Here is a 22,256-nt window from a genome sequence, read left to right as displayed (position 1 = left end):
TTTATTATATATTGCCTTCATTAGTAAGCCAGAACAACTCAGAATTCAACATACAAAGGTTACCAATACCTTGCAGAAAACGTTTACGGTGCTCTGAATTTAAAACACCTGGATGACACATAAACTCAAACTGTCATCTATAATAAAAATGGGAGAGATATTTGATTATAAACTAGCCACTTGCTAAGTCATTTTTCTGAGTACTAACTCTTCAAAAACAAACTGTTTTAATGTGTATAAATAATAGAAAGCAGGTCAAATGAGTTTAAGAATAGGCACTATATATGAAGCCCACTAACTTGAACCCTAAAAAGGAACCTAAGTGAATTATGTGCTCTCTGTTCAATGGGTAGTGACACAGAATAAAGAGTCTTATTAAACATTTATAAACTGTTGAGACTTTAAAAACTTCAAATGAGAAAGCCAAGCTGCTGTCTTTCTTGGAGATCTTTAAAATTAGACATTTTATGTATATGTCTACACATCAAAGCAGATATAATAAATCATTCTTTACTGTACATCATATCTTTGAAATGATGATTTACAAAAATAGGTAAAATGATTTGACTATTGTTCACTTTCCTGAGATTTTCTGTGGAACATTATCGTTTCCTGTGTCAAAATATATCTCTCCACCATGGACTTGGGTCATATATTGTATTGTCAATAGAAATTACACAGCATCAATACTAGGAATCAATCCACATAAATGCTAAGAATAAAGAAGGATATATCTGCCTTGCATTTTCCTAACATTAAAATTTAATCCTGAGCAAATACAGGAGCTTGGGCAGACTGCTAAGATAAGTCTCATGCATTACCATACAAGGAAATCATCATTACGTATAGATAAAGGACACTATGTAGAAGCTATAACAAGTTAAGGTAAAGTGGCATTACTGCAATGCTAGTTCTGCTACTAAACCGTTACGTCAGTCAATCAACACTTCCCCAGGTCTTTTCAAGGAAACTGCCTACTGTATACTCTTTAAATCTCAATAACGCCCCCTTTTACTGTAAGGTATATATAAATCTAAGAAATAACAGTACAAGCACTGCTACATAATGGGGAAAATTTTTAAATGTTTGTATGATATCTAAAAGTGAAGCACAGAGTTACACAGAGTGGAATCTGTGACATGCCATTGAATAATGATGCATGTCTGATTTTCAGTAAGGTATTTAGCTGGTTAATGATAAAATATTCATAGGACAAATTTGAAGAGTTACCTGTGAGTGGAATTTGTGAGCACAAGGCAAAACTGAGAGGTTTTCTGGAGACAAATTCTCATGACAGATCACACAAGGCTCTTCTTCTTCCTCTTCATCCTAGAGAGAATCATACATGTTAAATGTAGTCTATTTGCCCCTCTCAAATTGAAATGTATTCAGAGTCAACAGTTTTACCACGATATTGGCTCCTTCCCACGTGGCAGAACCTTGAGAACTGAGAGGCCTCCAGGTTGATTTGGGGGACTCAGGAGCACTGGGCTGTGATGAAGAATGGCTAGGTGAAACACAATTATCATTTGGCACTGATTTTTCTTGACTCTGAAAATAAAAACATTATATTCAGTTTTCAGAATGAGTTTAAAACAGAATAAACTGATATAATTGTATACAATGAGGTGCTGTAAGAATTAACAAAAAATTAAAATTAAAAATAAGACTTAGTTCCATGAGATATCTTGAAACAAAATGTTGGCAGTAGTTAGACCCAAGTAAGACAAAAATAATTTCATGTGTTTTTTAAACTAAAATAAATACTATTGGAAAAATGTCATTTAAAATCATTAAAAATAAACCAGAGAAAACTTCAAGGTAACAAGTTATTTATTTATTGGATATAGATTTGTAATACATAATAATTACATTCATCTAGGGGAATCAGTACTTATAACTATTTCACTTAATCACTTTTTTTTTTTTTTTTTTTTTTTTTTGGTTCCAGGGATCAAAATCACAACCTCACGCTTACCAGCCAAGTGCCTGAGCTGCTGGGCTAAATCCCCAGCGTCTTACACATTTTACGTCCCTTCTCCTTTCCTGCCCACCCCTCTCCTCACACTATCAGACCTCCTTCCTATCTGCACAAAGACTACTCCTGTTTTACAATCACCTGTCTTTTATTTTGTTTTTCAATTATTTGTATTTTGGTTCCTCAAGAGAAATCATGTAATGTTTAACTATCTGTGTCTGATTTGTTTCACTTAGCAGTATGGACTTAAGATGTATTCATTTTCCTACAAATGACTCAAATGTATCCTATTCAGCCATAAATGGGGTGGGGGTCAATTCTATTCTATGTATTTCAAAAAGACTTTCATATCATTTGTCAAGGTGAAGTTGAAATTATTCACTGTTAATCAATGATCTAATATGATTAGAGGTTATTGATTTTCTTAACATGTTATATATATAATGAAACCATGTAACTAAAAAGTGGAGCTAATACAGTTTTTTGTTGTGATTTTTTACCTGAGATTTCTTGGGCTCAATAAATTGCGAAATCTTGTAAATAATTTCATCACATGTCAGTCCAGATAAAGACTTCCCATGAGCTTCCTTCAATTTTCGTAAGAAATCTGTGAGCTCCTTTCTGGAAGAGATCAGGAAAAAGATGTGCTCATTTTCCCTATTGCCTTATGGAGGCACCCTCCAAATGAGATACAAAATCTTATCACACAATAGGTATATAACATGTCAACAGAGGAGACTCTAGGCCTTTCATCTAAAAATGTTTACAGGTCCATCTGCATTATCTGAAATCAAAATTAAAATTACTAATTGGGTTAATAATGATGCTTAAACATATTCATGAGTGATAAAATTAAATATCTTTCTTTTTACCAAAAGAGAGAGTTTGATTTTGAGAACTCACTATATAAATACTGAGTTTACTTATTTTTGCCTAGAAGTGAAGATGAACATATTTCTTTTTTAATGATTTTGATACTGGTTTCTTCTTTTTCAGAGTTGACAGTTTTTGGTAAAACTTATAGAAAACGAAGAGTAAATAAAAACACAAAGCAAAGATTAGACACTTCATTATATGATAAGCACCTACAATGATTTTAATAAACATGTGCACTCTCAATTTCCAAAGTCCACTGAACTAGAGCCTGCATCTACGTTTTTGATAGGATGGAGGAAGAGATATTTTCCCATACCAAATGAAGTGTCATGTCATTAGCCTTTGCCTATCTGTTCAAAAAAATTTTAGAAAAGATTTGTTTTTTCATTTTCATTTGATTACTATGAAATTTACTGAACCACAATCTAATTCTTTTTTTTTTTTTTTTTTTTTTTTTTTTTTTTTGGCTTTTTCGTTTTTATCGGTACCGGGGATCGAACTCACGACTGCCTGCTTCCAAGGCAGGTGCTTATGCCGCTGAGCTAAACCTCCAGCCCCCACAATCTAATTCTTATAGCAGCAGTAAAGACATACACAGTCTAATCCTAACAGCAATTCTTTATTATATATACTGTTGCTATTAGGATTAGGTCTTCAAATGAAAATACTAGTGAAAATAAGAATTATTCCTTTGTATACAAAAGTAGAGATTAAAGAAAAACAAAAACAAAAAACTTTATTTGTATAGCAGTAAAATTAAGTATCTTTCTACCAAAATCAGACTCTGAAAAATATGGTTAATTTATGGTTTCTTGCATTTAACTGTGTACTTTAAAAAAGAAATTATAAGGAACCTCAGTAAGATTAAGGAATAGAAAACAAAAACCTGATATTTTTAGTTCATGTAGCATAGAATCAATTTAAAATTTACTCTGGAAATAAGTTATTAAAGTAGCTAATGGCAATAAAATTGAGTAAATCCATAACTATTTGTACTTTTAGTAAGAGGACAAACCTAAATTTAAAAAGTTATTTTTTTCATGATTTAAAACTAACAATAGTAGTTAAAAAATTTACCATTTGTATAGAATATTATTACTTCCTGGTAAATTCTATTTTCCTTACCAAGACCACAATAATATTTGTACATTTTTCTTACGCTATGCTTCTCTGAAATGTTTCATTGCCGTAATTATTGCAATGGAACCTCTGTCATACGATTTATAACGTGTTAGGTACCTGGTCTGTTGTGGAAAAGCAGTTTTTAGCTTGTCTGTAATCCTCTCCCAATTCATCATGGAAAGATCAGTTCCCAGACCTGTACTAAGAGGCACGGTCTCTCCCACAGGTGTTGGCAAAGTCCAGGCTATGCCAGTCATCTGAAAGGTGGAGAGAAATGTAACTCGTAAGTTTCAACTATAAGCAATGTACTATGCCATTGTAACATTCCCATACCTCAGAAAACGAGACGAATGAAGAAGAACAATATAGACAATCCCATTTCCTTTTCTAGGTTTGTTTATTCCCCTTAACTAATGCAATAATATTTTTAATTTGTTGTGATTATTTTATTGTAAAAGTAAGGTATATTGCACAGTAATTACAAACACATAAAGAAATACATAAATTGTGCATATTGCTGTATTTTTTATAGTAGTGAAAAGCTCAATCTGAGCTTCATAAATAAGGGGATGACTATATAAATTATGGTACATCTAAGAAGTTGTTTAAAATAGACATGCACACCCATCTGGGTATCATCTGTTCACAAAAATGTTTGGATGTGAAAGGTATAGTACTTATGACTTATGTAATATCAAAAGTTTTAAGTGTATATATGAAAATGGTGTGCAAGTTATATGACAAATTTTTAAAGAATGGTTTCTTCTAGAGATTCAATTACAGGGCAATTCTGCCTTATAACATATATTGCTGTATTTGCATTTTTTCATAATTGTCATATATACTTTTATAATTAGAAAAATATTAACATTACAATTTTCAATAACTAAACATAAAAATGCTATTAAAATTGGTCTACCACATGTCTCCTGAATGTTACAGACATAATAAGGAAGTTGAAGTGACACATCTGTGCTACGAAACCAGGGAAATTTTCCCCATATTTTATAGCAATTCCTTCTTAAGGCCTTTAAGATTCTAAGTAATTAAGTAATTAATATCAATAAGTGAAGTAAGTAATTAATATCAATATGTGAATTTTTTAGAGTGTTAATCTGAATACTAACGTAATTCTATGTGTAACATCTTTTACCTAAAGCTCTATGGGTTATGAAAAATTAACAAATTTAATAGTCAATAAAATGACTTGCACAAAGCCTTGTAAGACAGAGCTTCAAAATATTTCCTAGAAATCAGATTTGCCTCAGTAGCAAAGTTTTCCTCTATTGTAAGAAAATAATTTTATTAGAAAGTGAAAGTATTTTAATGTTTTCAATATAATTTCTTTTTAAAACCAAATGACATGAGAAACACTGCAATACAGTAATAAAAAAATGTAGTATATTTTTAAGATGTTGAGGCTTATAAATGTTTGTTTATAGATAGGCAGCTTCTATGAAAATAGAGTCCACCTGCCTCTCTCTAGTGCATATCTGAAAAAGAGATATATGTAATTAACTGCCTAAAATGCAACTATAAGAATGTCAAGATTAGGTTTTTGTTTTCACTGATTATATCTAACATCATTCTTTTTTTTTTCAGTACCAGGAATTGAACTCAGGAGGACTTTGTGCTTGCCAGGTAAGCGCTTATGCCAATGAGCTATGTATCTCCAGACCCCTTTTAACAATATGCTTACAAAAGAAAATTTCTCTTATAATAAAAAAGTTTATCTTGTCCTGAACTAAAAATAATAATTCTAGTCATTGTAAATTTCTTTATTCCTTCTTCAGGCTTAGATAAGACTTGTCTGGCTATTTGTAGCTAGGAACATTTATAATTTTAGGATTTATGTTCCAAAGTGATTCTACTTATATTGTTCATATAGTTGAAAGACAATGTGTCCTACTCTGTATGTGTGTGTATGTAAATAAATTTTTTTCTTTAACTTTGTGGCATAATTTAGTTTCTTGTAACTTGATTTTTTTTTCGTTTTTTTTTTTTTTTTTTTTTTGTACTAGGAATTGAACTCACGACCTAGCACTTGCTAGGCAAGTGCTTAATGCCACAGAGCTAAATCCCCAGCAATTCTTGTAACTTGGATTTTTTTCTTTTCAGTCTACCTAACAACTACACTAAAAAAAAAACTATTAAAAATATCAACCTGTTACATAAGTAAAATTAACTGTAAAGACCTAATATAAACATCTATTTCTGCATCCAAAAATTAGTATTAGTTAATAAAGAAGTAATATATAGTACACTGTGAATATTTTCTTCCATAGATAATGTTCAATTCTCAATCAGTTATCATCACCACCACCAAGATCACAATCATATAAAACAATCAGAACGAAGGTATTGTATTAGGAGCCCAGAGTAGCGCTAGAGAATTAGTTCTTTTCTGTTCTACCAAGAAAAGATCTTACCAGGGGAGGTCTAGGTTGGCCTGTTGTAGAGATGACTGCAGGGCAAATTGCAGGCATTTGAGGAACAGTAAGTATGGGTCTAAAGAATGAGTCTTTCACAATTGGTCTTCCCAAATACTGCTGCATCTATAATCAGGAAGGTAAAACATAAAAATAAACAAGAAATTCATAAACATTTGTATATTCATACATGCAATGACTGAAATTTATATAGCAATATAAGAGGTAAAACAGTGATTTGGAATCCATATACGAAGCTCAATTGAAGCAGTGTGTGATGGTTTGGATATTAAACAATGCCCATGTACTGAGGCCTGGCCCCCAGCCTGTGGTGGTATTGAAAGGTAACAGAACCTTTCAGGATGGTACCTAGTAGAAAGAGCTTAGTCACTAGGGCAATATCCTTGAAATGGATATTGAGACTGTTGACTCCTTCTCTCTCTTTGCTTTTCAGCTACAATAAGGTAAGCAACCTCCTGACCAAGGATGGGCTGTTTTGACACAAGCCCAAAAGCAACAGAGTCAAGTGACCACAGACACAAACCAAAATAAACCTTTTTACTTTCAAGTTATTTATCTCGGGTATTTTGCCACAGTGCCAGAAAGCTTACTAACAATATGTCAGAACATTAAATATATGAATATCTGAAAAACAAAGGGCAGTGAAATATTTTGATAAAAGCACTGAAAAGCAGAAAAAGAGAACTGGATTTTATTTTCACTTTCTCTCTACTTTGCTATGTAGCCTTAGATGGCAAATCCCTAGTCTATAAAATGACTGAATTGGGTTGGGTGATATTTAACACCCCTCTCCCACAGATATAATAATACTATGCTAAGAAAATTCTTACTGACTTCCATAGATACTGTTCAATTCTCATTCAGTTATTATCACCACCATCAAGATCACAATCATATAAAACAATCAAAACAAAGGTATTATACCATGTTGGTAGGTAATATTGATACTCAGAAATTTCATAAAAAGTCTCTAAGCTATTCTTAAAAATATTGAATTCTCTATTATGCATTGAAGGTACTACTTAGTGGAATCAATTTTATGTTTAGATTCAAGAAGAACAGAAAAATGAAGCAGGGTAGACCGTGAGAGATAAATTCTCCTGCAATGACTCATAGATATGTTTGTGGGTATTGCTGTACTTCCTAGGGGTTTGTGGAAATCTGAACCTTCTTATAAACTGTCACACCCTGTTGACTAAACAAAAGAAACACATTTATTAAGCATTTACCATGTGAAGGACTACCATCAAGATAAAGCACTTGGCAGAAGTTCAATACCATTTTTTTATTAAAAAAAATAACAACAACATTAGTATGGATCTAAGTATTGATCCTAAAACTGGTAGGTGAAAATGGAGAACTTTGTAATGAATAGACTGAATCAGCATTTGATTCTTAATATCACTAAAGGACAAACACTACATGTCTTAAAGCTAGGAAAAGATATTTTGAGAACACTAAGGAAATATATTCAAAATAGATATTAGATATTAAAGTTATGTATAATTTTCTTAGATAACATAATAGCGGTGCGACTGTGTTCAGAAAGAGTTTCTCATCTTTTAAGATATAACCTAGTGCCAGGGACTTAGCTCAATGGCACAAACGCCTGCCTGGCAAGCAAGAGGTGGTGAGTTCAATCCCTGTTATCAAAAAAAATGGATGAGATCATGATGTATTGGGTTTGCTTTAACATATTCCAGTGGAGAAGAAAATGGGATGATATAAAACAAGATGGTCAAAATACTAATGTGTTGCAGCTGGGTCTTGAGTTTGCAGAGGTTCATTACACTATTTTCCTTTTTTTTTTTTTTTTTGTACTGGGAATTAAACTCATGACCTAGCACTTTCCAAGCAGGTGACTATGACCATTACATCATTTTTATGTATGTTTTAAATTTTCATAATATAAAGCTTTTAAAGAATAAATGGCGGTTACTGAGCCAACAGTTCTATTATCTTTGACAATCGGTATTATCTAACACTTCTTTGAGAATTAAATAGTCAGAGTACAAGAATCAAGATTTAATAAAATCCACAAAAGTACTGAATTAACCTTGGAGAAGTCCACATTATCCCTGACCTCTCAGGTTAGGTCTCTGTACATTCATTATATTATAAACCATTCTATAGAACACTTGAGCCTCTGAGTCACATGGAACTTTAGTGAACAGATCACCTGTAATAATATTCTAATTAGAAGATGGTAAACTAAAGTCCAAGACAGTTGATTTTCCTAAGACCAGCATATTTCTGCACAGAAGCAGGACCTAACATAAGTCCTCTCGTGTATTCCCATGGTATAACACCACTTCAGTTTATAGCAAGTAACACTGTAACATTTCTAGCATTTGTTCTCCCTAACTATTCAATTCTTGCTCAATGGTCACTGGTGCTTATACTTTAGTACTACTAAAGTTTGGTCAAGATCAGCAGAGACTCAGTAGGAAGCACAAAAGATACATATATCTATATCTATATCTATCTATCTATTGATAGATACATATATCCCTCCAACTGAGGCTTATGAATGTTCACAGAGCCTAAATGCCTGTGGGTTTTGCCCTTAACTAAATCTAGGTAAACAATATAAGTTAAAGTAACCTCCAGTGGTATAAAGGCATAAAGGGCCTTGAGGTCAAGGTTTGACTCCATTTTTTAAATTGTAGATGCCTTTGAAATACACACAGTGTAACTCCAAACAATTCACATAATTTTTAAATTCTTTGTTACACTCAACCAAAAGTAGAAATAACATTTTCAGAGTTCTACTATAATCATGAGTGCTAATACCAAAACTTATCTGCTCCCAAATATCTTACACCTTCCTTTTCCAACATTCAGATCTGACATGGTAAAAAAAAAAAAAAAATAACACCTAATGATACCATTTAAAAATTCTTTTGGAAACTTGTGTTAAGTTACCTGGGTTAAGATATTATGTTTCCCATAAGGGTAATAAACAATATACATGAGAGACCACTATACCTGACTAAATCCACTGGTCTTTAATAAAGATTAGAGAAGGGGAATAAGTGGAAGCTGTCCTTGCTGTTGAAAATAGACTAGATTTAAAGGAAAAAGGAAAGTGTAAGGGTGAAGTGGAGAGGAAATCTTCAGGAAGTGCCTCCTAGGGTGCTAAGCTGCACTGCTTCAGTTACATAGTGGTACTAAGAGCACAGTGGGAATTTTGAGCATTCAGCAGTTAACTTCTATAATATAGATGGGATTAAGAAAATAAATGAGGAATCCTACTCTTTAGATATCAAATGCATCACTAAAACCCAGTGACAGAAGCTATTGTATCAGTCGCAGTTGATTCAGCCACTAATCATATTACCTGATGACTACCACCTGCCAATTATATTAGCAAGTAAAGATATGATTGCAACTGGTACTCACAACATGTGCCTATTCTATTTAGAATACAGGTGAAACACACCATATATTCAGTATTTTAAAACCTTACCATTTTACTAAAATGCAGATGGCAATTTTCTAAACTGTCAGGTTTCTTACCAATATCTCAGGACTGGGCGGTGGTGGAGGAAGCTGGACTGGAGGCAAGCTACTCAAGGGAAATCCTTGCTTCACCTTGTTGATTTGTTCATTGTACTGTGTCTGGAAGAAGAAGAGAAAAGAATATCTTAGAGCATAATCAACTTTAAACAGTACACAGGAATACTTTATTTGTTTGAAACAACACAACACAGAAGAGTGGCACTCGACCTACTGAGACAGATCACTATCCACACATGGAAATATCTGTATTTTTTAGAAGCGTTTGTTGATCAACAAGAAATAATGACACATAATTCACAGTTCTTTATGATAAAAACTCCTGAAAGTCTAACACCACATTTTCAACATTTTTGGCACTGTGCCCATCTCACTTTACTGTGCTATTTAATCAACAACACACAAGAGCTAGAAAACAAAGTCCTATAAAACAAAACATTTAGAAAATTTCCCACAGAAGACACATGTTTGGAAGAAATAAGGATAAAGAACAAGGACAGTTCTTCTGAGACTCACACTTAAATAAGTACCAGAAATCTTAAGCAACACTAAAGACTGAGTAAAGAAGGGGCTGGGAAAAAAAGTCAAAACCATCAAGAAAGAAGCAAGACAAGTCTGCAGTACTTTGGAACAGTCTTTACCACAGACCATTGCATTTCTGCATATGGTATTATGAAGTCATACAACACTTAAAATTACGTAGTAACATTATATATCAAAAGATTCTAAAGTCAAGTAAATAAATAACCAGAGGGTCACTTCTTTCGATTACCTTCAGTATGGTTCTTACTCAACTGAACCAATAATTATGAATTACTCTGCATTATGGAATAATTACATAAAAAGTTAAGGCTGAAAATTAGTAGAAGACTAATTGATCTTTCTTTTTAATTCTGTAAACACATTATTATTCAGACTAGATATGACATTTTTTATCATGGTGGAGTTAGCTTTGGAATTCTAGAAAACTAGATGAAGCACAATTCTTGAGTTCACCACTTAATGGACAACGGATCTAAACAGTCACATGTGTGAACCTAGGATGCCATCTACATCAACTACCTGAAAGTAATTTCAAATTAGAGGCATAAACTTTGATAACTAGAATGAATAAAACATGTTCTTCCCTAAGTTTTCCTGATTGCTTTTAACGTTAGATGTCTACTTTAATTAAATAGAACCCATAACATTCAGCTTATTTGCTCTAAATATACTTAAAGACTTACCCTGAGGAATGCAATCTTGTTTCTAACATCTGCCACAATAGCATTCCAACTATCTACTGCAGCCTTTAACTGAAGTGACTCCAGGTTGCTAGTGTATGAAAAGGAGATACAAAATAAGCTTTTCTTCTCATAATATACTTATGTTTCCAAAATTTTCCATTATTTTCCCTAACACACATATAAATAAAACAATAAAGTTACCGCTATCACCAACAATAAACTCAAATAGAGTCAAAGATACATAGCAGGGCTCGTTAATAAAAATAATAAAAACTCCAGGAATCCATAAAGACTCTTTTTTCAAGAAAAAAAATACAATTTGGGCTTCCATAATACCAAGGTTTTTTTCTATCTTCATATATATATAAAACATTTTCACATATATTTATAATAACATTTTATATATATTTATTACATCTTCATAATATATATAGCTATCTGTCTGGAATATCTATCTCAAAAAAAAGAGGGAAGCAGAGAAAGGCAAACAGGAAAAATCCGTTAGACATCCAATGCAGGGGTAGTCTAAAAAATGTTAACCTATCTTGGATGTAGTTCTTGAATTACATTTATATTAACTCTGACATAAAAGAGCCACAGTTGGCCTATCTGGTTTCACTGTGATTTGTTTAAAGATACTGCCTCTGAAAAATCAAACTAGAAACAAGTACCTCCTTTGTGAGGCCAAATGAGACAAAACACTCCCTTTGTACGGCGACATATAAACTGTATAAACACAGCAGCCTCATCCAACATATAATCACATCCAATACCTAATCAATGTATGAACAACTTTGAGGTCTTTAGGATCTATCATTTTTAGAAGAGACTTTACGTGGTCAAAAGCTCTTTTCAAAAGTCTGTTGTAACACTGTCATATCTGTATAACCCAGCTCAAGAATTTTAAAAGACCAGAACAAGTTATTTAAAATCATCTCATAAAAAGAAACTTAATATTTTACTTTTAAACTGTTCCCTTTCTCTTTCTAGCAAGAAAGATTTTCATCACAACAGCACTTAACTTCGATGTGTATCTATATATGCTATGAATCTTGTTTAAACATCATTCTGATTCATCAGAATTAAAAGAATAATCATTAAAATGACCATCATTATGAAAATGGATGCCTTGATCCCAGAGATTCAAATTTGTTTTTAATTTTGAAGTAGAGCCCATTAGATTACAAATGTATGGAAAATTTCATACAACTTGTTCAAAATTTGAAAATTATTCATATAGCATAGTAGGAAACTCCCTTTAACATGTTATTATAGGTAATAATAATGATTTTTCCCTCAGTGTTTCACAAAAGTAATTAAATCAAGCATTAGAAGGAAAAACAATTAGAAAGATATTTCCAGTAAGAATTCCCCTTTGTTTCTAAATATATGGTCTCTGTGCATGTTGCTACCTGAGACTTCTGATATATTTCACTGTGGAAGGAGGGAAAGTCTTTCAGGAGCTATTGTTATACTCACTTTCTCAGCACTTCATCAGAAGGAAAAAGGTACAAACGCCAAAGTGACTAAAGTAACTTCTGACATATTAAAAAAACAAAAAGGGACCACATTGCGCCATATATAAAATGCATCGTGGGATATGTTTAGCCTTGTTGGTATTTGCGAATCTCAAGATCAGTATGTATTAAGCAGGTGGGAAAAATTACCTTGCTGCCATGTGAGTCACCCTAGCAAGCTGACTGAGACATTCTTTTTCAGTTTGTTCTAGATGAAGCAATCCAAAATCTCTACGACACTGTAAGAAATACACCTGTAGATTTTTAAGAAAAGCAAGTTAAAGGTATCCTTGGCAGTGAACATTTTCTTCCCAAGTATATTTTAAGTTTTATACGTCAAATGTATTTTAGTTATTTTTCAGTCTGTCCCAACAAAACTTTGAATTTGGACCATTAAAAATACATTATGAAAGCTTTTCAATCATATAATTTTAATTCTCATATTCAGTGATCACTGGATTAGTAAACATTCCAGAATATTGTTTTTCAAACTTGTACACATACTGCAATCATATTAAAAAGGGAAAAAATGATGACTTATAATTCAATTGACAATGGGTATAGCCTGTGCATTAAAATTTAATACTGGTAGCTTTCAGGAGCTATTAAACTAATATGTAGCAAAGTTTGAGAACATACTAAAAAAGTCCTGGTATCTATTGTTTTCTCTTGATGAATAAGTCAGAAATTCAGAACACATAGAAAGATATAGTACAGTCCAAATAGGTCTTAGAAATTATTTGGTCTAATATTCATTTCTCCCCATATCAAGAATCCTTTCCAAATCATTACTGATGTACAACTATTTTTCCTCTTTGGGGAGTGGCTGAAGCTGGAGATTAATCACACGTGACAGGCTAAGGCAAGGCAGCCCTGAGAATACATTGAGTCCGAAGCAAACCATGTAAACAAGCAGCTCTAGCTCCCAGAATGAAGGTGAGCCAGGCAAGTGAGTTGCTAGGCAGAGTGTGTAAAGCCTCGAGTGGTACTTTTTCTCCTATCAGGAAAGACGGCTCTACCTGACCTCAGCTTTCTGAGTTCCAATTCTTGTCTTTATTTCTTCATCTTCCACTGCCTTCCCCCCAGGAATTTTAAGAGCTGTGGTAGGCAAGGCAGACCTGGTTTCTTTTTTATTACTAATCACTCAATCACTAAAAGTTGTATTACCAGACAGCATTAAATGTTAGAAAATTCTCTAAACTTAATAATGAAGCAGAAAGATGCTTGAACAAAAAAATCAATAAAAACAAAGAATACAAAGGATTTTTTTAAGGCAATGAGGGTATTTCTTTAGTTAAAGCTAGTACTTCAAAATTATTTCCATGGATATTTCATTCAGATATTAGTCACTGGTTATTGAATTCTGTAATTCAACTATTTTTCTAAAGAACAAAATCTAACAGTGACATAGGTGAAAAAAGTTTATAATGCTTTTAATATCACAGATTCTTCAAAAACATTAATTATATTTTATATCAAGTTTGTTATCTATAAATATAATACATTACACAAAATACAGATCACATTCTTTTGGGAAACCCCATCTGTGTGGTGCTCTACACTAACTTAGAAAAAAATCAGGTTACTTTCTACAGGCCTGAAAACTGTTTTGTTTTTCACATTGCGTTATATGATGAATATGTATTATTGGAAGATCTAATATAGAAAATAGCAGAGAAAGGAAATACTATACAGAAATGAAAATTTGGCTTAGTGACCTTGCTTTAAGAGAATTTTTTCAAGGTGTCTACATTTGTTTGACATACTGCAACAACCAGTTGGAGTCATTGAAGGAAAGTGATGTAAGGTCATAAACACTGAAGCATTTATATATAATATGCTAACAAATTAAAAAAAAGCACAAGAGTCTGAGTTCTTGGCTTGCTTTGAGATGTTTAATTTTTATTAAACACCAAGTTTTTCCCCCCAATTCTTTAATATGATACTAGTATAAAACTAAAACTTCTTTCCTTAATCTCAACCACAACTTATTTTTATACCTCAGCTGTTATAGCTCTGCTGGTTTCTGCATTCAGTTTGTTCAAGTAGGTTTTAACTGTGCTTTCCAGATTATGCTTCTCCATTTCCCACTGAGATCTGAAATATATTATCATTAAAGAGTAAGCAACATTATTTTTCATCTTATTATGAAGAAATAGATACTTACCAGATACCAAAATGGCTGGTGCCTTAATCTGAACTTTGTAGCTTCCAGGAAATACATTTATGTTGTTCATAAGCTACCTAGTCCATGGTATTTTGATATAACAGCCCAAACTAAGACAGAAGTTACTTGCCTATCCCTCAGTTTCACCTAATGTAAAAGTGCAGAATGTTGTATTATCTTTAAAAAGAGTTGTGAAAATTCATTCAGACAATATAAAACTCTTTTCCTTGATATCTAAATAGGAAATGAATGTTAGCTATTACCTTTTAAAATAGATTTTACATTAAGTTTCTGTATGCCTTTTTGCATCACAACCACCACCACCACAAAGGTTTTCATTATCTTTGTTATAGAGTCAAACATTAAAATATTTTTTATTGGTTATGTCAGTGTTCCCATTTTAAATCTCAGAACAAGAGCCAAATCCTACAGCTTGAGAGGGAAAGAGAGAGTGACAGTGGCTAAGGACATGGTTTATACAGGAAATAATGAAAAGTGGTGCCTATTAACAAGAGGTTTTTTCTCTGCATAACCTTTCTCAGCTTCCTGCACTCGAATCCCAGAATTCACTAGCATATAAGCCAAATTCTGTCTTTAACGACAACAAATAACTGAACATACATTATAATAAAGAATATAATAAAAATCATTTTCAATGTTGTATTATTAGAAATAGCCAGATGTTTGAGGAACTAATACTGGCAAGAAGCTTGACTATAATATATGATAAATACTATTCAGGCTTAAATCTATTAAGGAGGAACAAAATCATAAAATACCCCAAGATATATATTAACACAAGAGGAATTATTATGCCACTGAATGTTGTATAAAATTTGCATGAAATAAACTGGACTTCATCAAAAAAACTGTGCTTTAAAAGACCATCAAGAAAATGAAAGCACAACTCACATATAATGGAAAAATATAAAAGGAAAAGAATATTAAAAAAGCACTTACAAATGATGTATAAATAATGTTCATAAGTTTACTCATGACAGACAAAAAAGCATGAAAAAGTTAAATGTCTGTCAAACTAATAAAAAGATGAAACATAACAGAAAACAAGAATGAGTGCTAATATATGTCACAACATACAGGGTAAAAAATCTATTCTAAAAATAAGTAGTCCTGATAACTGCATACCCGTGTAGATATACAATGAAGTACACACATCACCAAGGTGAATTTTCTGCTATATGAGTTAGATCTCAAAAAAACTGTTAAAAAAATTACCCACAGCAAACAACAGGTAAATAAGAATAAAATCCAGTTTCAGAAAGTAGTCATACCTAGTTGTGCTGACTGGGGTAAAGAAACAAGAACTCTCAAGTTCTGGTCGCCGACAATAGTTTGCTGTGTGACTATAATTCTGCTGTTTTAATTTCTGAGCAACTTTCAGGGCCAGAACTAAAGTGAGCATACCTCTCAATTTCGCAGGGACACTTTCACTTTACACCTATTACCCAGTGTAATTATTGTTACTGCTCAATACCATCTTCAAAAGTGGCGCGTTAGGATAATAAATTGCATGGCTTCCTTGACCAGTGAAATACAAACTCTACCATTTACCCACCAATAAAGAAGCTAAGTTTGTACCTTTTCATGGAAAGCTGTTCTTTAAGGTTCTTAATTTCATTATCTTTAGCATGGACTTGACGCTGTAATCTATGGAAATGAGAAAACTGGTCACAGAATGTTAGAAACACATTTCCAATTAACACAGAATAGTCCTATCTGTAATTGCGGATGGGACCAACTATCTTTAATTTGGAAAACAAATCATGGACAAAGAGTAATTTGATTCCCATACTTGTTCCCTTTGATATTTACCTATTTCTTATGTTTCATTTACTGACTACCCAAAGAAAGGAAAACTAAATTTCAACTCAGTAAATTAAAAGCCCAAGAAAAATATTATCATATTGAGTCCCAATGACTTGAAAAACTGATTTCAGTTTTTTTCTCCTTTAGTTTATCTACTATAAAAATGAAATGGTATTGAGAACTTTAATGTCCATAAAGAGATATTATATGTCAAGTCATGCAAAGAAGTATCAAAGCCTACAGGTCTGAAAGGAACTAGACCTCAAAGATAAAAGTGATGCTGTGTGTAAATAATAATATTAATTAAAATATAAACCAACTTTTTTCTGGTACCAGGGCCTCACACATTAGGTAGGCAAGTGTTCCCATACCATATGAAGAACTTAATATCAAAATTATATTTCTCATCCAATCTGATAAGCTGAGACTGCGGGACACATAGGAATTTTAGTTAATACAAAACTACTAAGTGGAGAATTCTAGAAATAAACAATTCATAAGCTTTATATTATACAGCATTCTGAGTAGCATGATGAAATCCTGTGCTTTCCTGCTCTGTCCTGTGTGGGACATGGGCAAATCACCCCTTTTTCTAGGGTATCCACACTGTGTATACTATTCACTCATTAGTTATTTCACAGCTAACTAAGTTATCTGATCTACTGCTCTTGTGTCACAAGACTTGTCTTCAAGTAACCCTTATTTTACCTAATAGTGACCCCACGATATCATAGTAGTCATGCTAGAAGTTATACTGAAGTATAACTATCACCTATCATTGTTCTATTTTATTAATTGTTACTATTAATATCTTACTGTTCCTAATTTATAAATTGAATTTTATCACATGTATATATGTGTAAGAAAAATCAGCACCTAAAGGGTTCAGTTGCTGAGGGTCTTGGGACCTTTGAGTATGGAGGACTACTATATTTCTCTCTTTTTACTTTCAAGATTTTTGTCTTTTATTTTTAGAAATCTAATTATAATGTATATTGGCAAGACTCTTTAGTTTTTATAAGTTAGGGTTCAACTAGTCTCTTAAATTTGTAAATTTATGTATTTTATCAAACCTGTACAATTTTTAGTCATTCTTTTGAACACTTATTTTGAGTGTATATCCTTTCTTTTCATTCTTCTCCTAGAAGTCTAAGAACATTAGCTCTTTTGTTATTGTCCCATATGTACTTGTGATCTGTCTTTTCCATTCAATCTGTTATCTCTTTGATCTTCAGATTAAGTAAATTCTATACATTGGTCCCTAAATTCACTGATTTAATCTTGTCATCTCTACATCCAATAGTTTTAAATTTTAGGTATTCTATTTGTTAGTTTTATAGCTTCCATTCTTTATTACAATTTACTACTATAACCTAAAATTTTATAGATTTTCATTTTCTCAAATAAATTCAACTTTATTGAAGCATTTTTGTGATGCTGCAGTACAATCTGTCAAATAATTCATTCAAGTAAAATGTTCTGAATCATTTTAACGTTATTTGTTAGTCTTCATATTTTCTTGGCTTTTGGTATGATGAGTATTTTCTACTATAACCTACATATTTTGGATGACCCTGGGTTCTATTTAATTTTCCTATTTTAAACTGAGAATGCTGCTGTGGTACAATGTAAAAGTCCAGTGGGTATGTGATTTCACCTTTACACTTGGCTCTATGAATAACATCCTAGCAAAAGTGAGCTCTGAATCATAGTACAGGGAGCTACAGTGTGGAAGTTCCAACGAAAGTGTGACACTAACTCAGAGTGCCTTCTGCTTATAAGCAGAGTATAAGATCAACTGCCTGCTAGGGTCTGCTGACACCAGAAAAGAAAGCAAAGGACTGTTCCCTTGTTCTTATTAACTCGGAGTGGAGGCAGATGCTCCTTGTTTTGCCCCTCTGGCATCATCCAAGGAAAGAGGAAAATGGGAAGCCAGTTAGTCCCAGGGCAAAGACTTAGCTCTCCATGAGGGGCAGATGGTAGGCATGAAGTCTAGTATTGATTAGTTCTGTATTGATTAGTTCTGCCTGGCACTGACGTGTTAAGTCTTACTGATGCAGGATAGAAGCAGTGGCTCAGTTGCTAGCAAGACCATACTAGCACAGGAATGACCAACCGCTGCCTGGGTTCAAGACTATGAACCAAAATAGTAACAGTAATAATAATAATGACAATATTATTATTGCCTTCTTGATCCTGCTGAAAACGTATCACTCACCAGGGGACTAAATTATTGCCTCCTATTTCTGTCAGGTGTGTGAATAGATCATACACTTCCTAGGGACACTATAGGGCCCACTGAGGTTTGGCTAGAGTAGGGTGAGTACTGTCAAAAAGGTTTTCTATTGTTAACTTTCCTTTTCTTGATCCTTTGGCTAGAGAGAACATCTTGGATTATTTTTCCCTTGTTTAGAGGCTTCCTCAGGACCCTGTTTGGGATACATATTTGAGGCAATAAAGAAACTTACTGCCATTTCATTCCTCAAATTTCATTGTTTAATATATCATGTTTTCTTCTCCATTTCAGTGCCCAAACTCACTGACAAAAACTCAATATTTAGGCCCTGATGTAGCATTATATGTCAAGACTGGTAGGTCATTCTTCTACCTTTTACAGTGTTCCTGTGTTTATTTATGGTACCATGTCTAGGATGTTAAAGTTGTAAGAACAGGAGCTGTGAATAACGAGAATACTACATCTTGGTAAAACCAACAGTCCCCTTGCTATATGTAATTTTAATTCCCATAGGTTAATCTATTATTATGGCTAGGGTCCAAAATGTCACTCAAAAGACTTATGGTATTAAAGGCTTCATACATATTTGTGACTGTTCACTACTGAATGCTCCTGTGTGAAAATGTATATATTCCTTAACAAAGTCTGTATGGGGCCTTAAGCATATCAGGGTACATAAGCCTGCTCTCAGGATTGAGGAGGGATATCTTCAGATGGCAAAGGAGAAAGGCAGCTCATTCACAATCACAGAATTTACTTTTTTGATCTCTAATGCTATATATTTCTAGATTAATTGACATATATCAGGCTATAGAGAAAGTTTTGAATCCAAATACAGATAAGCATCATAGTTTGCTCATTTCCTCATGTCTTCATTTCCTTCTGACCTCAGGGGATCTAACTACAGCAGGAGCAATTCTAAAGGTATCTTCAACTGAATTACATTGCCGAGACTGTGGCATATAGTATTTTGTAAAAATCTTTTCATGTTTGACATATATGCAAGAAAATTTACGACATAAGTGGCTTCCAAATATTTGTCCAATTTTGTGTGATATATCTAATATAATTGAACTCTAATCTACAACATTCTCTAGTTTTTACCTATTCTTCCTATTAGTATTCTAGAAACTGCAGTGGATTTTAAGTGAAATTTCATGGATATATGATAGCACTGTTTATTAACATGTGTTACAAAACTACACTCTATAGCAAATCATTCCTGTAAGGAAGTGATTAGCATAAAAGGAATAAAGCAGGTCACTCATTTCTCTCTGTGAAGTTAGTCACAATTTCTCGTTTTTGGCATTTAATACTGAAAGTGGTAAGAGAGAATGAAATCAATGGAGATGGAAAGAATCTCCCTGAACTGATATGTTTTCTGTCTCGCAGGGTTAGAACATGGCTTTTGGCTGATCAATATAAAAAAAGCATTTAACTAATACCATGGGTGTCTTTGACAAATGTACTTATATGCTGTGAAGAAACAGACAAACATTGATTCTATTTTTGCAAATTAACAGTCATGACCTAAAAGTTAATTATCCTTTTCATGTAATTCTATTACCTTCACACTTGTTCAGGCGATACACGAAAAGCCTGATATATAGAGACAGTGAGCAGCTGAGTACTTCTCAGTGCACGAGGTAAGGCAAAAATAGGGATGGTCTACAAGCAAGTGAAAATGCTCTGGAATTTCCACTGTGGCGTTGCACTGCCACCTAGTGGCTACACAGGGATGATCTTTTACACATAATAGACAAGGCCAATCCAGAACTGCCCCTTTTTCAAAAATTTTATACTTACTTGGAAACTTTATTGATTCCAAAAGCCACTTGCTGGTTAAGAGATGCTATTACTTTTTCTTTCTTTTTAATTTGCATTTGATTTTCTTGCCACCGAAATGTCGCAGTTTTCAACTGCTTTTTGAAATTCTGACCAACATAAAATATTTCAGTTATTTCTGTTCAAGTCGGGACAGAAACTAAAACAAACAACAAACAAACTGGGTTCCTTTAAAAATGAAAATATTAAATTTAATATTTGATATACTTCTTACTTCCACGATATCTAATGGCAAAAGTACTTACCTCACACTGATAGTGAAGTTTATAAAGCTGCTGTTGATGAGCAAGCCTTTCCTTTTCAGTTTCTTGATAGTCTGCTGCTACCTTACCGGCTGAGCCCTATTAAGCAAATAAAACATGCATGTCTCATTGTGCTCCTAAAAACACTAATATATAGTTATTGTAGAGGCTTTAAAGCTAACTCCTACTAATAGCTACTATTTCCTAATTAGATAAGCCCACTTTCCCCCGATTACAGCATTCACCAAGCAACACCTTAAATTCTTTGTTCCTGGTGCTAAAACTAGGTAACACTACTTGCGTGCTTCCTCTTTTTAAGTATTTTCTTTGTAATGATTTTATTATAAGAAGTGTATAAGACAGCATTCATTATTCAAATCTGAAAATGTTAAAACAAGTAAGTAATTCGCCCAAGGTCACACAAATAGTAACTCAAGCAGTCTCAATTGCATGTATTTGATCACTGCACTGAATATTTAACTTTGCTATTAAACTTTTCCAGTAGATTGCAAATAACTGAAAATAGGCATCATGTCTTAGCATAGCTCTTGATACCAGGTAGGTATTAAATGTTTTAAAGTAAATAAATATTTGAAATTACCTGTGACATTTTAATTCTAATTTTCAGTTCTTACCATTCTCCTGGATATTGAATAATAATCAGTGGTCATAATTTCAGTCAAATTGTACATATGCTACAATTACATGAATGTTGTACTGTCAATCATGGACATACTTTTACTAACTGTGCTCTTTAGACAGTGAACATCTCTATATAATATACACCATTATATTTAAATCCAAAGCAGGCTACCATTGAATTCTCATGATTCAGTTAAATGAGTTTTATTATTCTCATTTGCTTTATTTAATTAAATGCTGTCATAAATTTATTATTCATATACCTTTTTACATATAGGTACATCATTTCAAGCAATGACTACCACAAAAAGAGCCAGGAAAAACTGTCATATATTAACATTTCATAGACTTTTCAAAATAACCAGATTTAATAAAAATAAATGTTTTATAAAACTATTTTTCTCATGATATTTTATCAACTATAGGATATGATAGTTTTTTTTGTTTTGTCTTGTTTTGTTTTTTCTTGTGGTGCTCAAAAATCTTTTACAAAGAATGAATTTGTAATCATTTTTGCCCAGTAGTTAAAAACCAAAAAATAGTGTGAAAAGCAATGTAAAAACTGTATAGTCTCTAAGATTTTTTGTCATCCTTCAACAATCCTTTCTG

General features: G+C 32.8%; 1 protein-coding gene across 5 annotated transcripts in view; it reads right to left on the bottom strand.

The window, feature by feature from the left end:
* Window positions 1-22,256, bottom strand: part of Dzip3 (DAZ interacting zinc finger protein 3) — an 85,974-nt gene that overhangs the window by 3,453 nt on the left and 60,265 nt on the right. For 4 of the 5 annotated variants that reach the window (XM_063224912.1, XM_063224914.1, XM_063224913.1 and 1 more), the window contains 12 exons: window positions 21,009-21,104; window positions 20,725-20,852; window positions 16,455-16,523; window positions 14,689-14,785; window positions 12,839-12,942; window positions 11,172-11,259; window positions 9,946-10,047; window positions 6,406-6,531; window positions 4,094-4,233; window positions 2,479-2,599; window positions 1,408-1,551; window positions 1,231-1,329 (listed from right to left, as the gene is read on the bottom strand). In XM_063224912.1, coding sequence (XP_063080982.1) covers window positions 1,231-1,329; window positions 1,408-1,551; window positions 2,479-2,599; window positions 4,094-4,233; window positions 6,406-6,531; window positions 9,946-10,047; window positions 11,172-11,259; window positions 12,839-12,942; window positions 14,689-14,785; window positions 16,455-16,523; window positions 20,725-20,852; window positions 21,009-21,104 — 1,314 coding nt within the window. Of the gene's footprint in view, window positions 1-69; window positions 138-1,230; window positions 1,330-1,407; window positions 1,552-2,478; window positions 2,600-4,093; window positions 4,234-6,405; window positions 6,532-9,945; window positions 10,048-11,171; window positions 11,260-12,838; window positions 12,943-14,688; window positions 14,786-16,454; window positions 16,524-20,724; window positions 20,853-21,008; window positions 21,105-22,256 lie in introns of all 5 variants that reach the window. The other variant, XR_010039415.1, reaches the window with a different exon arrangement.

The sequence above is a fragment of the Cavia porcellus genome, unplaced genomic scaffold, assembly GCF_034190915.1.
Source record: "Cavia porcellus strain 051 isolate PalLab524CR breed Dunkin Hartley unplaced genomic scaffold, mCavPor4.1 scaffold_15, whole genome shotgun sequence".
NCBI classification, from domain to species: domain Eukaryota; kingdom Metazoa; phylum Chordata; class Mammalia; order Rodentia; family Caviidae; genus Cavia; species Cavia porcellus.
The sequence above is the reverse complement of the archived record's forward strand: the minus strand, read 5'-3'. Positions and strand labels throughout refer to the sequence as shown.